Below are 15,308 nucleotides of genomic sequence, written 5' to 3'. Positions count from 1 at the left end.
GCTACAAGGAAGATTCCTTATAGTAGGAATCTCTATAAAGAGATTCCTATTTGAAAATACTGAATGTTGATACTTGTCATTCTTAATGGACCCTTTTGTGTCACAATCAAATCATAATCAGATTCCATACATGTAACCCTTCATCCCTTTTGTTTTACAACAGTTACAAAAATTACATAGACTATATGCTTAGCCATACATACATATATATATTTAAGCACACGGACAGTAATTAAAGAATGAATAAAAACTGTTTAGGCAACAACATAGGGTGGACTTGTGCCTATGAGACTGTGCCAGCAACTACACCCTGTGTTCAGTCAGCGTTCTTTAGAGACCCACGACACTCTCATAGAAATTCACTGAAAAATGAAGACCTTGTCATGCAGTGTGCTCTAATTTAGGCTTCTGTTTTCAAAATAGCCAATAAACATGCTATAACTTCAAGTAATATGAATGTTTCCCACAACAGTCTACTGACCTACAGAAGCGTGTGAAAAACTATTACCCCTAAACAATGCGCTTTTAAGCAAAGCTCTTCTTCCTCTGCTTGTTTTCATTTGGAGACAATGTGTAGCTCTTTTCCTGTTTCTAATTAGTACAGCGGTGTCACCACACTGCCATTCCTCATTCTCGAAGTAATCGTCCCCTAGATCACAGGAAACCTATCATCTCATGGCAGCTCACCTAGTATACAACTACAAAGTGAAACTTAGCACTCTTAATACACGATTGGGTTACTGAAGTTACAGCCACCATCTGTACTTCACTACATTCCATTAAAATGTATCTAGCTTTGCTGAAAGGCTTCAAACTGAGGCTATAAGCAAGAGCATAGCAAATACTACAAAAGGAAAACACATGACCGGTTACTGTTTTAAGAAGAACCATCCAAACAGCTACACGACCCTTGAATGAAGCTGTCTGGAAAAGAAATCTATTGAGAAAACAAATTTTACAGGCAAGTACTATGCAAGTTAAAAGTTACCAGACTGTTGCAAAGAAAATCACATCTCACCCCTATTACAGATGACTTGATTCATCTGGCATTGCATTATCAGGATCCTACAGAAGTCATCTAGGCAAAAAAAATTAATAACTATGTTTGTGTAATTAGGAACAGGGAGGTCTCAATAATGCAAACAGAACTCAGGTTTTCTTTCTTGGCTTCAGCTTCGGATTTAGTCACAAAGAGAAGTGTTGGAATACCTGACAAAAGGAGAAGTCTTTCTTGTTACTGCTAAGCTGAGAACAGGCTATCTGTAAATACAGCTACCACATTTGGACACAGTTAATTTAAGAAAAAATTAAGAAAAAGAAAATTAACCTGCAGCATTCCATTTCAAAATTTTCAAAACGTGTTAATGTTTATTTAGGTTGCATTTTAATTTCAGCATTTTTCTTAGAGAGTAAAGGGATGAAAAATAAGGAAATATTTTAGCACTAGAATAGAAAAATAAATTAGATTTGGAGGAAATGTTGTGATTATTTTCCATCCAAAGCAGCTGTAACCCAAATTTGAAAGAATTTGCCTGCAATTCTGAAGAAAAGTCTACATATTTCTGAATCTCACGACACTCCTGGGGCTAATAGTGGACACAGGAGTGTAAGAGAAGGGAAAGATGATTCCTTTCTAATTCAACAGTACCTCACTGGGTAGAATATTTGGTCTAAAAAAATTATTAGAATTTATACAAAAATCTAAGTTGCTGTTATTACCTCCCAGTCATTTTGGACATCTTGCATCATCCACATTAATATCAATTCCCATCTCTTAGTCCACAACACATCTTTAAAATTTATCCCTTCTCTCTCACAACAGTCAATTCACTTCCACGCCCTGTGAACTTCTATAATGTATTTTATACCTCACAGCTGTGCAGTTCATTCAAAATTCTTACTCACCAGTCAGTTTTTATAGCTCTCTACGGTACCTAAAGAGGAGCTGGTCACCTACATGAAACTATTATGTATAATAATTTCAGCCTTTCATTTACAACTGTCTTTAGCATCCAGTTTCTAGCTGTGTCACTCTATGCTGTTCGGACTGTTCAGACTACTCCCTTCCTCCTTTGTATCTTGGTATCTGCTTTCCTCTGGGAACCACCACAGCTCTCTCAACACTCTAAATACCCTGAAAATCAGCTGCTTCTGAAGTCCCACAGACTCATGATGGATTTGTAGCTGGTCTGTCCTGATGTATGAATATACGTTCCCCTTGTCCAACAGCTATTATGTAAGCAATATATTGAGTACATTGCTAAGTAAAGCACTGAACAAAGGCAGACAACAGAATCGTAGCCTTTAAGCAAAAATCAGTCAGATCAAAACACATGCAGTTTTAAGCAAAAACTTGGCAGCACCAAATTTAACTTTGCCACCCTGACTCTTGCTAAATCCTCCAGACCACTTTAGATTCCCAGAGCATATTAGGAAGACATTACAATCTTCCACAAAGAAAGCTGAATATTTAAGTGAAAAATTAGACCAACTGGGTAGCCCAAGGGAGCACAGTTGGATTCTAAGCTAAACTAAACCACCAGGCCTTTTTTTTTTTTGGTTTTAAGGGATTTGGTTTGGCTTGGTGGGTTTTCTTATTTTATTTTTTTTTAAAGGTCTTGCTTTTTTGCTTACAGCTAACATAGAGAATACAGTTTAGAATCACTGAGTTCAATGTGGGTCAAAACCTCCCAAAAAGTGTCCACTCCCAACCAAATCAAGTAGGGTAACCATGGTTGATGTACAGTACAGAAGCACAGCTCTTACTCTGAGACTGAAAAATACTCATATCCCGATGTAAGGACGTGTGCCTTCAAGACCTGAGATGCTTCACTCAGATAAAGTAAGACATTTATTAAACCTATTCCCAAAATAGCATTGATCTACATCATCGCATTTTAAAATATCCACACAAAAAAAAAAAATCACACCATTAAACCACCTTCCACAACACACTCACTGAAATCAGAAGTCTGACACACTCTATACTCTTCTGGATTCAGCTTTCATGCCTAATTTGCTATGCTTCTGTCTGTGAATTTGCTTCATTAATCTAAATGTTTCAAATTACTGAATTCTATTTCAAGAGATATTATTCAGAAAATAACGAGGAGGAAGGGAAGGATCCTTAAACTAGCCCATATACCTATGGCAGACCAAACTATAGTTTATCAGTGAACCATGTCTCAATTTCCTTTCTAACCTATAAAGAGTGAGTTATTTCTCAAAGGGCGTTTTGTGGCTTATTTCAAAATCCTGGTATAGAACCCTTCATTTTGAAACACAGGTCACTTGGCTGAAGTTGATTCTACCTTCTTTTTAATATCATTGTCTTTTCCTTTCATTTCATATTCTAAATGTTAAAAGTATAAACAGACACATGAGGTATCGTCATTAGAAAAATTATCTCAATACTGTTTTTTCATAATGACGTGCAGTTTTTATTTCCTTTTCATGCATTTTCTAAGCATAGATATAATCTAAATGAAATCCAGTATCCTCATAGCTGTTAAGCGGACAATAGACAATAATTACATAGTTATCCTAGAAATATGCATGGAGGATACCTATTACAGTAATGAGAGTTTAATGATAACTGTTCAGGCAGAAGCTTAATGTTTCTGAATATCCAGGTCTGACAGCTTTAAAAGGAAAAAGAGAACTCTAAAATTTTATTCTATTCAGATAGGAGAACCGAATTAAATATAAGACTACATTTTAAATCACAGATTCTGATAATATCATTAAGTGCTCCTATGAATCTAAAGTCATCATCACCCTGGGAATATTTAGATTTCTAATTATCGCAGTGTTTCCTACTGATATTAACATAAAAAGTGATATTTTTCAATATTCTTCAGTTATATCCAGATCAGAAATACAGGGTTTTTTTTGCAGTTGCTATGCATCCTGAATTTTAAAAAATCAGGTGAAAGGAAATCCTGCAGAAGATTCTCCACAAAAGAAACACTTGTTCTTGTATGCAAGCAAAAATCATTACCTGCAGTATTACAACAGAAGTTTTAAAGGTAAGAAATTATGAGATAATGCATAGAAAATTAGAAAGTTCTAAATCCTACAACAGTTTCACTCCAAATCTTTTTATCTTATTAGCAATTTAGAACTGCTCAAAAGAGTTGCTGGGCTTTAAAAAGAACCCTGTGTAAGCAGAGGCTATAAACACTTTTTTCCTCCAAAAGAAGGGAGGTAAAATCAAGAAAGGCAGATGTAAAAGCACTAACCTGAGCATATGGGCTGCATTGAAAACAACATCAAATTCTGTATTATCAAGTTCAGCTGCTTTTTTTGCCATCTCAGCTGCTTCTATCAGGCGAGATTCTTCTAGGAGGAACTGACCTGCAATGCAGTGCATGAATATGAGCCCACAGAAAGCAACTGATGGATAATACTTCAGACAATATAGTTAGGAAAATCAAATAATAATAATAATAATAATAACAACAACAACAATAACAACAACAACCAGATGCCTCAGATTCAATTTATTGATCTGCTCTGTATTTTAATATATTAAAAATGTAGTAATGATAGAAAAAATGCAATAAATATGACAGATAACTGCAATATTTGCAGAACACTTTTATGAATAGTGAGAAAGATACGTTAAAACTCAGCCATCAACAAACAATACTCCCAATCCCATAGGGGCCTTGCATTTTAGAACTTGTCCTGCCTACCCGCTGATCCTCATGTCCTCAGAACAAAATGAAATAAAATAAAATAGCATCTACAAATGAAATATATTCCCATCTTAAAAGCTTATCTCAAAGCCAAATAAAAATATACATATATATATATACCTATGCAAACATATTTCTCCAGCTTTAGAATTATAAATGATACTTTGCTTTAAAATGATACATATACCTTGAAGAACTGGTATTTTATCATGTATTTCAGTAACACTAAAAGTATCACAACAGGTAGCTTTTTACAAATTTCCTACATGATCGTTACATTTCACGTAAAAAAACCAGAAGATGGCTAAAATCAAGTGACTGAATTTTTACAAATGACATTATCACAATCATTAAACCAAGTTAAAACTGAAAAGAATGAATAATTTAGCATTAACCAAACTTTAATTAAAGTACAGTGGTTTCAAAACAAAACCCATGACAACCAGTAGAACTCCATAAAACTGAGGTTTCCTTTGAAGAAAAGGAAAAAAAAAAAACATTTGGGAAGGTACTCAAACCACCTTATTTCTGCTCCTTTTAATGATTTTTTCATACCTAATTTGTAAAATGTGCTATTTTTGGATCAAGGACTTTTCAAAGGGTTTCAGCCACCTAGACTCTGTATCTACATAACTTTGTATTTGGAAAAGCTATCTTAAAGTTTGGTGATTATACATTCCAGCATCCCATCCTTCCTTTTCTATCTTCAATTGTAAAGTAAGATCACTCAACCGAAAGTCCACCAAGCCATTCACTGGCCACAAGCCTATTCAGGAACAAATTATTTCCTCTCATGGTGAGGGATTTTCTTTTTTTCTTGCCTCCTTTACTCATGCATCCCCTGTTACTTAAATGCTTACTATACGCACATGCAGAAAATCCACTTAACCAGAGCTAGCAAGGTCTGTAGGGGCATAGTGAATCCAGTGATGCTTTGGCACAATGAACACATTTGCAGAAGGATTTATTTCAATACAAGAAGTGATGAAAGACAGCTTTTCTAGCTTTTTCCTTTCTCTGTGGATACATTTCAACTTAGCAAGAGATAGAAGATTATTTACTCAGACAGTCACCTATATCTTAGTCATTCACACCTGCAAAAAGTCTTGGAGAAACATTCAGGTGCCTTTCTGCAGTCATAGCATAACGTTGGCTTGCTTTAGTTAGATTCACACTCTAACATGTGCCATCTTTTCATGCATTATGTTGCTTTGTGTTCATTGTTTCCAAAACCAGATGATTTCCAAAAAGGCTTTCTCGCAGAGAACAATAAGTAAATAAATAAATAGAGAGAAAAACACAAAAAGAAAACATATGAGAACAGTTTGGATCATAAGAAATTAATTTGTCTTCTGAATTAGAAACCATTGCTTAAGCCATTAATGGAAGTCTCTTATGAAGGGAAAAAAAAATAAATTAATAAATGTTGACAAAAGCTGCAAGTTCGCATTTTGGTTTTTTTTTTCTTTTTTTTCTTTTCGCTACCAGATCAGAGTATACCTTATATATAGGACAAACTCAGATATGAATATGAAAGTTCTCAGAGAAGTATATCTACCAACTACAATACGCAGTTCGTATCTCCTGATTTGGGTTGAAAATCCTATTTTCTCTAAAGAGCAATCTTTGAAACAAACTTCACCAACTAGTATTCCAGTTCTCTTCCAACAAATGAACTAAAAAGTACCCTAAACTTTAATTCCATGCTAAAGCAAACCAGCCTGAAACCGTTAACGTTAGGGGTTTTTTGTTGATGAACGCACTGGATTAGCAGAAGGAGACACTAGAAGTACTATTGATACATCCAGCCAGGGGGAAGAAAGAGGACATAACCTTTTAGATTTTAAGACACAGTGAACATTTAGGATCATTCTCAAAAAATTATATACCTAATTTAGGAAAAATATTTTGCAGCTTAGCTTTTAAAAATAATGTCAACTTGTCATTACGCTAATTAGTTCTATAAGGAGAAAAAACCTCTCATTATTGTCTTCAATAAAAATTATTCAAGGGTTTTTAGAGACAGATCTTTAGAATGCTGCTATTTTTCTGTATTAAATATTTAACACTGAAGCTCAACAGAGATGTTACCATATGTATAACTATCGCTAATGTAATAAAATGTAAACGATACATTCTACTTGATGTGACAAAATCAACAGATTTCTTGACTTTAGGTTCATTTTATTAAACAGTAAAATACTTGCACTTTATCCATGTAATTCCTAAAGATATAACATTATTGGAAACCATTTCAAATCAATACTAATGGTTTACTGGTGCTCTTAAGCAACACAATAGGTTAATTCTTAGCTCTTTAAGAGGTCTATAAGATCAACATACACTGAAGATATTACGAAATTTGTACATGCTTTAGATTTCTACAAGAAGTCTAGCTTAGAACAGAACACTACTATATATATTTACTGAAAAGCAAGTGCATTGCTAGATGCTTTAGTTAAAAGCTTGTTTTTATTAATTGTTTTTCTAGGACTTGGACTGCATACATTCCATTAGTCTACATGGACACATCAAAATTGTCAGCAACAACACTAAACTAATGTTTTAAATAAAACCAGAATTTTCTCTCCATTTACTGATATGTCTCTAACAAGTGTCTCTATAATAGGATTATTAATTTATATAACATATTAAAGGATTATCTTTATTACTGGATTAAAAAAGTTAACTAAAACCAATTGCGAGTACTGCGTGACACCAGCCAAGTACAAGTAAAACTTTCCGTTCTCCAGAAAAGAAAATTCTAGGACTGTATGTTACCATAAGCAAGTCCCTCCCCTTTACTAGAGTTGGTAATAACAGCAATAACTCCTGCTGAGTGGGTATGTAGCAGATGGTACATAGCATCCTCCTGAAACCACCGTGGCATCCTTTACATCCAAACCCTTACAGGATACTGACTGCAAAAAAGAGAGGGGAACACCCCATAACTGCCTTATTCATTGCGTGAGTAGAGGTGATTCAATCAGAGGCTGCTGATTAAGCATTTCCTTAATTGGATGGGCTATAAATATAATTGACTGCTACCTTCTTAATCTAGTGGAAAAGTCAATACCTGAGTGTACAGGTATGTATGTGGTGGGTTGTCCCATGCCAGCATCCAAACACTCAGGCAGCTGCTCGCTCCTCCCCCCCCAGCAGGGTGAACGGAGAAAACAGAAAGAAAAAAAGCAAGAAAACTTGTGATAAAGACAAGATAAAGACAGTTTAATAGATGAAGGAAAGAAGACAAAAAAAAAACCCAAAAAAACCCAGTGCAGTGAAGGAAATTGCTCACCACTTCTCACACGTAGACTGATGCCCAGCCAGTCTCCAAACAAAGGTCACCTCAGAAGCCAAAACCCCTTTTCTTCCTCTATCTCAGTTTTTATTGCTGAATATGACGTTATATGATATGGTATATCCCTTCGGCCAGTTCGGGTCAGCTGTCCAAACTGTGTCCCCTCCCAATCACCTGCCCATCTCCAGCCTACTCGATGAGGGGACAGAGTGGGAAAAAGAGAAAGCCTTGACACCGTCCAAGCACTGTTCAGCAACAGCCAAAACACTGGTGTGTTATCAAGGCTGTTTCAGTCACAAATCCAAACCACAGCACCATCCAGGCTGTTAACTGAAAGTTAACTCTGTCCCAGCCAGACCCAGTACGAGGTGGAAACTTCCAGTTGAGAATTGATTTGCCAAGTTCTCCTGAAAAGCAGACTAATTTTATTCACACATCTAAATTTAATTTAAAGCACCTAAATAGAGATATCCTATTTTGAAAACATTAGCCACCATCCCTTTTACTATGACATATTAAATTCATAGAAGAATGAACTGGATTGGCAGTTTACTGCTGCACTTTCTTCATTAAGAAGCAGACTTCTGAACTTTTCCTGTCAAAGCCATAAAGATGTGTTTTCCCCAGAGAAGAGCACTAGCACGGCAGAATAATGGCAAGGTGTTGAACGTGGATCGGAAGGTCTGATCCACAAGCCCCTGGATCCAGGAAGCATTTGTGTGGGTCTAAATTTACATACAGGATTTTCTTCTCTGACAGGTAGCTGGCAAACTGCATGATTTATGAGACACTGCCCAATATCGCACACAGAGCTTTTTTACTGCAGGTGTCACAACTCTGACTCCTGCCAACTACATAAATTATGATAGCCTGATTGTTTTTTGGAATCAGAACCAGCTTTCAAGAAAACAGCTTTCTAGAAGCTCTGAATCCCAGATTTTCCTTATTCAAGGAAAGCGTATTTCTCATTATGATTCTTCTAGAACAGAAGCGGGAAATCCACAATCCAGGTTCAGGTGTGATCTTCAACAGCACTGTTCTTTGCCTGGAACAACATTACTTTTTAAAACTGATGTTCCCACCTTTCTTGCTAGACAGGACAGAGCTGAGTGTAAATGTGTAGCCAAGAGTTCTTAAAGACCTTTGACAGCAGAGAACTGATCCAATACTTCACTATCTTCTTAGTCATTTTTCCCTAAATGAAGATATCTAAGCATCAAAAAGGGCATACAAGCTGAAGAATTCTGTACCTACAGCCTTGATAAAACTTACTTTTTCTTGCAAATTGCCAACAGTGGTTTTGAGTCTATATTTGACCAAAAAATTTTGAGGAAATATGTGCAATCTGCTGAAAAATAAGATGAAAGTATATGTGTAATTTAAACAACAACAAAAAAAACTCCAGTTCCTAGGAGTTGAAAAAAAAAACAACTAATTTTCATAGTCTGTCAAATTTTTAACAAATTTTCATCCCATCCATAGACATGAAAGGATACAGCTCTCTAACCTGTATAATTATTTCTCTAAAATGATCATGAACATTTGTAAAGCATTTTGTTAAGACATGTGCCAACACCGGTTTAAAAGCCATACATCTGAATTGGTAGTTCTGCTGCTTTATTGTAATATGAAAGGTATTAATTGGTTGGGATATGCCTGCATGTAACAATCTTTCATGTTCAGAGCACAAAGGCATTAGTGCCTTCCTCTAGAATGGGCTCAACTATTCCCTACAGGCACTACGAGCTTTTATTTTACTAGACAAAAGTGCAAGTTGCACCAATCTTTCTTTAATTGAAATGTTCTCTCTTTTGCTCACTGGTAAGCATTCAAAGGTACTTTGTACCAGAACAGAGCAGGTTTCTGAAACAGCTCATCTTGCTACTGCTGCTTTTAAAAAGAACCGCTTTGAATGTTCTCAGAATGCTGTTGGTTCTGCACTCACTCAAACTTCAATGACTTATACTCGTGTTCTGATATCTTTAGTAATCCAATCAAAACCAAGTAAACTACCTTCTGAATAAGAAGGAAATACCTTCTAGTCCCACCTAATAGGCAATAGTTACCATTTGCTGCTTTTAATATACATTTATCATTGTCTTCTGCATCTTATCCTCTTCAAAAGTTTTTAACTATATTAACATGAAAAGTGGGTATATCAGGACCATAGACTCAACTGTCAAATTTGTTTACAATAAACTTCACTAGAAGTTCTTTCAGCGCGTTGCACATCAAGGATTTGGAGCTGAATTTTTGTTGGTGCTTTCAAAGCATTTCAAGTTTCAATAGAAAGCAAAATAGGGATTGGGTTCTGGCTGACCCAATGCATTGTGTCTGTCTCTGAAGTACACAGCAAGGCTACAAGAGCACGTCTTGAGAACTGAACTACATTCTCGCTGTCATGAGCAGAACAACCACTGAAGTCACCATCATCTTCAGCTCTGCTGTGGCAACGCAGAGTGAAAAAGCAATGCAACCAGAGATTTCTGAATGGAAAATTTCAATAGCATTCTGTGGAAGAAATGAGAGGAGAGACCTTGTCTCTCAGTTGATTTCCAAAACTTTTCAGGTGATGAATCAATGTTGCAAGATGCCAAGTCAACAGACATGACCTAATGTAACTGTTTCCTTTAAGAGTTTCAAAACAGATTCATTGGCTGTGAACGAGCAGTTCCCAGAACAAGGGAATGTTTGCTTAAAGATCCTGCTTTCCAGGCCTGTTAAGACAATTTCTTGCTGAATGTGTAGGATGTGACAGGGGAAGCAAACAGAACTTACATCAGGATCACCTAGATGGTAGCGGCATTGCGGTTTCTTTTACTGCTCCTTATATCCCGTTCCATCTTTATCTAAAGCTGTTCTCTGGCTTTCTCGCTGGAAGGGCTTTTGGGGAGTTTATCTCCTGAATTGGTTCACATTGAGAAGATTATTCCATGCAAATAAAATATGTAGAAAGACTATGCAAGCTGGTGGGTGCTGCAACATCAATATATGCACTGGCTTGGAAAAATCTGTTTATTAGCAATTTTCTTTGTCTGAAAAACTTAACCTGTTGCAGTTGTGCTAAATATACCATTGGATGTCATCCAGAGCACAAGCAGAGATAAGAGAGAAAAAATTAAATTGCAAGCCTTTGGGACCTGATGACTGAACTTGTGACCACATCTGGATCACTGGAAGCTCTCACTGAAACGTAAGATTAATGATGAAAACATATAACACAGAGGATCTCATGTTTTACAAACACTAAGCAAGATTCTGGACCCTATGTCATTCCCCAGGTACCTGGTGATGTATAACGTTTGGAAAACTGAAATCTGGATGGGAAAGAAATATCCAGTCGCACTTTTGTAGCCTCTCCAGGCTCTCTCTTCAAAAATCCTCATAATGAGACAGCACTTATAGGTCAAAACACATGCTCATTAACAAAGAAGTCTTGAGGGTTGTTTGTGCCACAGTTTTTTTCAGTTCCTGCAGAAACCCCAAATTTTGGCAATATGAAAGAAGCATAAAGCCCTATTTCTAGCACTGTCTCTGATCTGCAATTTCTATACCACATCTCTTGAGCAGGCTAGTGTATTGTTCTGAGGAAGCAGAATCAACCATATACCTGGGATGTCAGAATCACAGAATCTTCATGGTTGGAAAGGACCCTTAAGATCATCGAGTCCAACCAAACAACCTACAATCTCTGCCCTTCAGAGCATGCCCTGAAGTGCCAAATCTAGACGTTTCTTAAACACCTCTAGGGATGGTGACTCAACCACCTCCCTGGGCAGGCTGTTCCAGTGCCTGACCACTCTTTCAGTAAAGTAATTCTTCCTAATATCTAATCTAAACCTCCCCTGCCGCAACTTCAGACCATTTCTTTTGGTCCTGTCATTATTTACTTGGGAGAAGAGGCCAACACCCACCTCTCTCCAACCTCCTTTCAGGTAGCTGTAGAGGGCAATGAGGTCTCCCCTCAGCCTCCTCTTCTCCAAGCTAAACATGCCCAGCTCCCTCAGCCTCTCCTCATATGACCTGGTCTCCAGACCCCTCACCAGCCTGGTAGCTCTCCTCTGGACACGCTCCAGCACTTCAATGTCCCTCTTGTACAGAGGGGCCCAGAACTGAACACAGTACTCGAGGTGAGGCCTCACCAGTGCCGAGTACAGAGGCACGATCACTTCCCTGCTCCTGCTGGCCACGCTATTCCTGATACAAGCCAGAATGCTGTTGGCCTTCTTGGCCACCTGGGCACACTGCTGGCTCATGTTAAGCTGGCCATCCACCAGCACCCCCAGGTCCTTTTCTGCTGGGCAGCTTTCCAGCCACTCTTCCCCAAACCTGTAGCACTGCTTGGGGTTGTTGTGACCGAAATGCAGGACCCGGCACTTGGCCTTATTAAACCTCATACAGTTGGCCTTGGCCCATCGATCCAGCCTGTCCAGGTCCCTCTGTAGAGCCTAAATGAAGGATAGAAGAATGAAGGATAGAAGATTTACTTATAAACTCAAGGGAAGAGCCAGAAACTTCCACAGCATTTAGGGTCGGTGACCTAGCTTGTTTGGAAATACTCCACTGCATTCCACTTAAGTGATTGGTTCTAAAGGGAGTTTGAAATAAATAGTTACTATAGTGGTTTGTAATAATCTTTTATTGTTGTGTGATAGCAGCAGCCTAGAGAGCAACAAAAAGGACTTGACAATTTATGTACATATGCCTTTGTACACTCATTATTCACAGCTGTCATGAAAACTGCAAAGACAACTACAGATTGGTGTATTCTTGTGAATAGCTCCGTTTCTGGTATATTCTTGTTCAGTTTCAGTTTGAAAGTAAGAAATACTGTCTGTGTTAATAGTAGCATAAGATTTTCTTAAATCAAAGTTATTGGAAAGGGTTCTGGAGCAGAAAGGTCGGAAGCTTAATAAAGTCTTTCTGCGAGTCAGTTACACCTCACTTCCTGTTTTGGGGCTAGGAATCTTGTCTTCCTGGAATTACATTCATTGGTATTGTAAGAGGAGGTATAAGCTGTAGTCCAAAGGCAGGATCCCAATTTGATGGCACTGTACACCCAAGACAGAGAGACCCTTTCTCCAAAGAGTGCATATGTTCTATGAACATGTGTTATTTGAGTATCATAAACTTGTTTTATAGTTTCCACACAAAATCCTTATATTATTTAATGTTAGGATTTCCAAAAGATTTAAAATGGCAAAAAACCTTTCATTTGCTGAAAGATTCATAAGCACACATTAGGAAGGCTGGCAAAGTGACTTAGTGATGGACATATTACGTTTGGTTGGCTTTGACCCCATCTCATCAAGAAATTTAAATTTCTCAATACATAATCATCATGTAGCATCTGGTGTTCCCGATGGAGCAGATCCATGCGCTCTGTTTTATTTATCATTCGGCATATACTTCATTTAGCTGTGTTATATGTCAGAAACGGACAATTAATTCATTGGAATAATGGATTGTGAAATCAGTTTTATTCATTTCATTGACCAAGATAAAAACTGACCTTCCTATGGACTAGGGTGACATTTCTTCCACAGGCATAAAACTGTCTTGAAGAAATGAGTAAGACTTTGTTACTAGGTCATGGGCGATATTTCTCCTTCTTATCAATACAAATTTGGTATTTTATTTTTCATTATTACACTGGTTTCTTTATAAGTTCTTTTCCTTAAATATGTGGGAGAAAAAAAAAGCTTTCCCAGGCTGCTTTTCAGGCAATGAAGAACAAAGACACGGCGCTCCAGCACTGTGAACAATGTGACTACAGGGAAATATTATAAATATATCACACCTAAGAATAAAACTGAATGCACATCTGTAAGCATATGTAAATTCTCACACTCACTAACACATGTAAGTGTATGACTTAAAGACTGAAAAAAATGGTGCTTGAAAATCCACTGCTATCATATTTCAATGAAATGTATTTTGAAGCTTAAACCATAGCAGTTCAAACACGTTTTCAGGCTGGGACTTAGGAGTGGTAAAGCAGTCATCTTTGAAAGCAAGACAGATACAAAGTGCTCATGGATCCAGATGAAAATTTAGGCATCAAAAAGGGCAAAAAGGTCAGTGCGGAAACAATGATTAGAAAGACTTAGGATGAAAGTGAAAAAAATAAAACCAGCAGTTAATAAGTTGAACTTGTGTAAAAAAACCCCAGATAATATGAGAAAATCTATAAAAACAACTCTTAAATTATCAAAAATTCAGAAGTGAAAGGTAATGCAAAAAAAAAAAGTTAGAATGTTTGGGAACATGTTAATCTGTTCTTCCTTCAATGAGAGTATAGCTAATACACTTCAGTTTTACCTAATCTGACAGCATGTTTTTCATTTTGTTTTATATCTGTAACTGGGAATGCAATGAAAAAGGCAGATGATCAATGTGAATTGCCTAATTACGTGAATCCATAATTAATCTAATGAGAATAATCCATTTTTATAATGAAAAAGGAATCATTAAACAATTTAGAGTTATTAGAAACAATGTATTATTCAAAGGAAACTATTTTAAAAGGAGGTCTCAATGGTGATTAATAAAACAGATTTAATTTTAACTTCCCCATTCTAATTAAGCTATTACAAATGTAAGGGAGGAGGGACCTCTGTACACACATTCATCTTGAAACCTCACTCCTTTCTCTCTCTTTCTTCCCCACTCTACTTTTAAATGTGCACTTTAAGAGACATGGTAGCAAAACCTATTTTTAGCAAATAAGTAAAATGAAAACTTCTTCAGTGGTGGTGAGTTTTTTCTTTGGTTGGTTTGGTTTTGCTTGTTTGTTTTTTTTTTTTAATTATTATTTTTAAACAGCAAATTATAAAGGAAATAAGGCCATTTTGCAGGTAAAACATTTGCACAACTTAAATTTCACTGTAGCTTTATGGGTGTTTTGTTTGTTTGCTCGTTGTTTAAGTGAAAGCTCATACAGAAAGCTTTAAACAACTTCAAACTCCTCAACTATGCTGTATCCTGTTAGCCATCTCAGTGAAAAGATACTGAAGAATTTATTTCTGTTACTTTTTAAACAGACAAGAAGTTAGGTATTTCACTGTTTGGAATTCACCTCATCTCCCTGCATTGTCAAATTTTTATACAGAATCATTCTTCAACTTCTCCTGAGATAGGCTCAGTGCAGACAGAAATGGGAGATCTGTATTTCCTTTGTGGGTGGTCAATACTGTATCCAAAACCTAAATAATCTCTGGGCCATAATGTCCCTGGTCTGACCTGGCTAAACATTTCTATGTTTGGCACACTTGTTAACAAATTTGACTTACTGACAATATGCCAAC

The 15,308-nt window shown here is 36.7% G+C and overlaps 1 protein-coding gene across 3 annotated transcripts in view; it reads right to left on the bottom strand.

Annotated features, from left to right (window-relative positions):
* Window positions 1–15,308, bottom strand: part of TMTC2 (transmembrane O-mannosyltransferase targeting cadherins 2) — a 256,731-nt gene that overhangs the window by 26,172 nt on the left and 215,251 nt on the right. For all 3 annotated transcript variants that reach the window (XM_074574401.1, XM_074574410.1, XM_074574420.1), the window contains one exon: window positions 4,242–4,356. In XM_074574401.1, coding sequence (XP_074430502.1) covers window positions 4,242–4,356 — 115 coding nt within the window. The remainder of the gene's footprint in view (window positions 1–4,241; window positions 4,357–15,308) is intronic.

Source organism: Larus michahellis, chromosome 1 (assembly GCF_964199755.1).
Source record: "Larus michahellis chromosome 1, bLarMic1.1, whole genome shotgun sequence".
Classification (NCBI taxonomy): Eukaryota; Metazoa; Chordata; class Aves; order Charadriiformes; family Laridae; genus Larus; species Larus michahellis.
The sequence above is the reverse complement of the archived record's forward strand: the minus strand, read 5'-3'. Positions and strand labels throughout refer to the sequence as shown.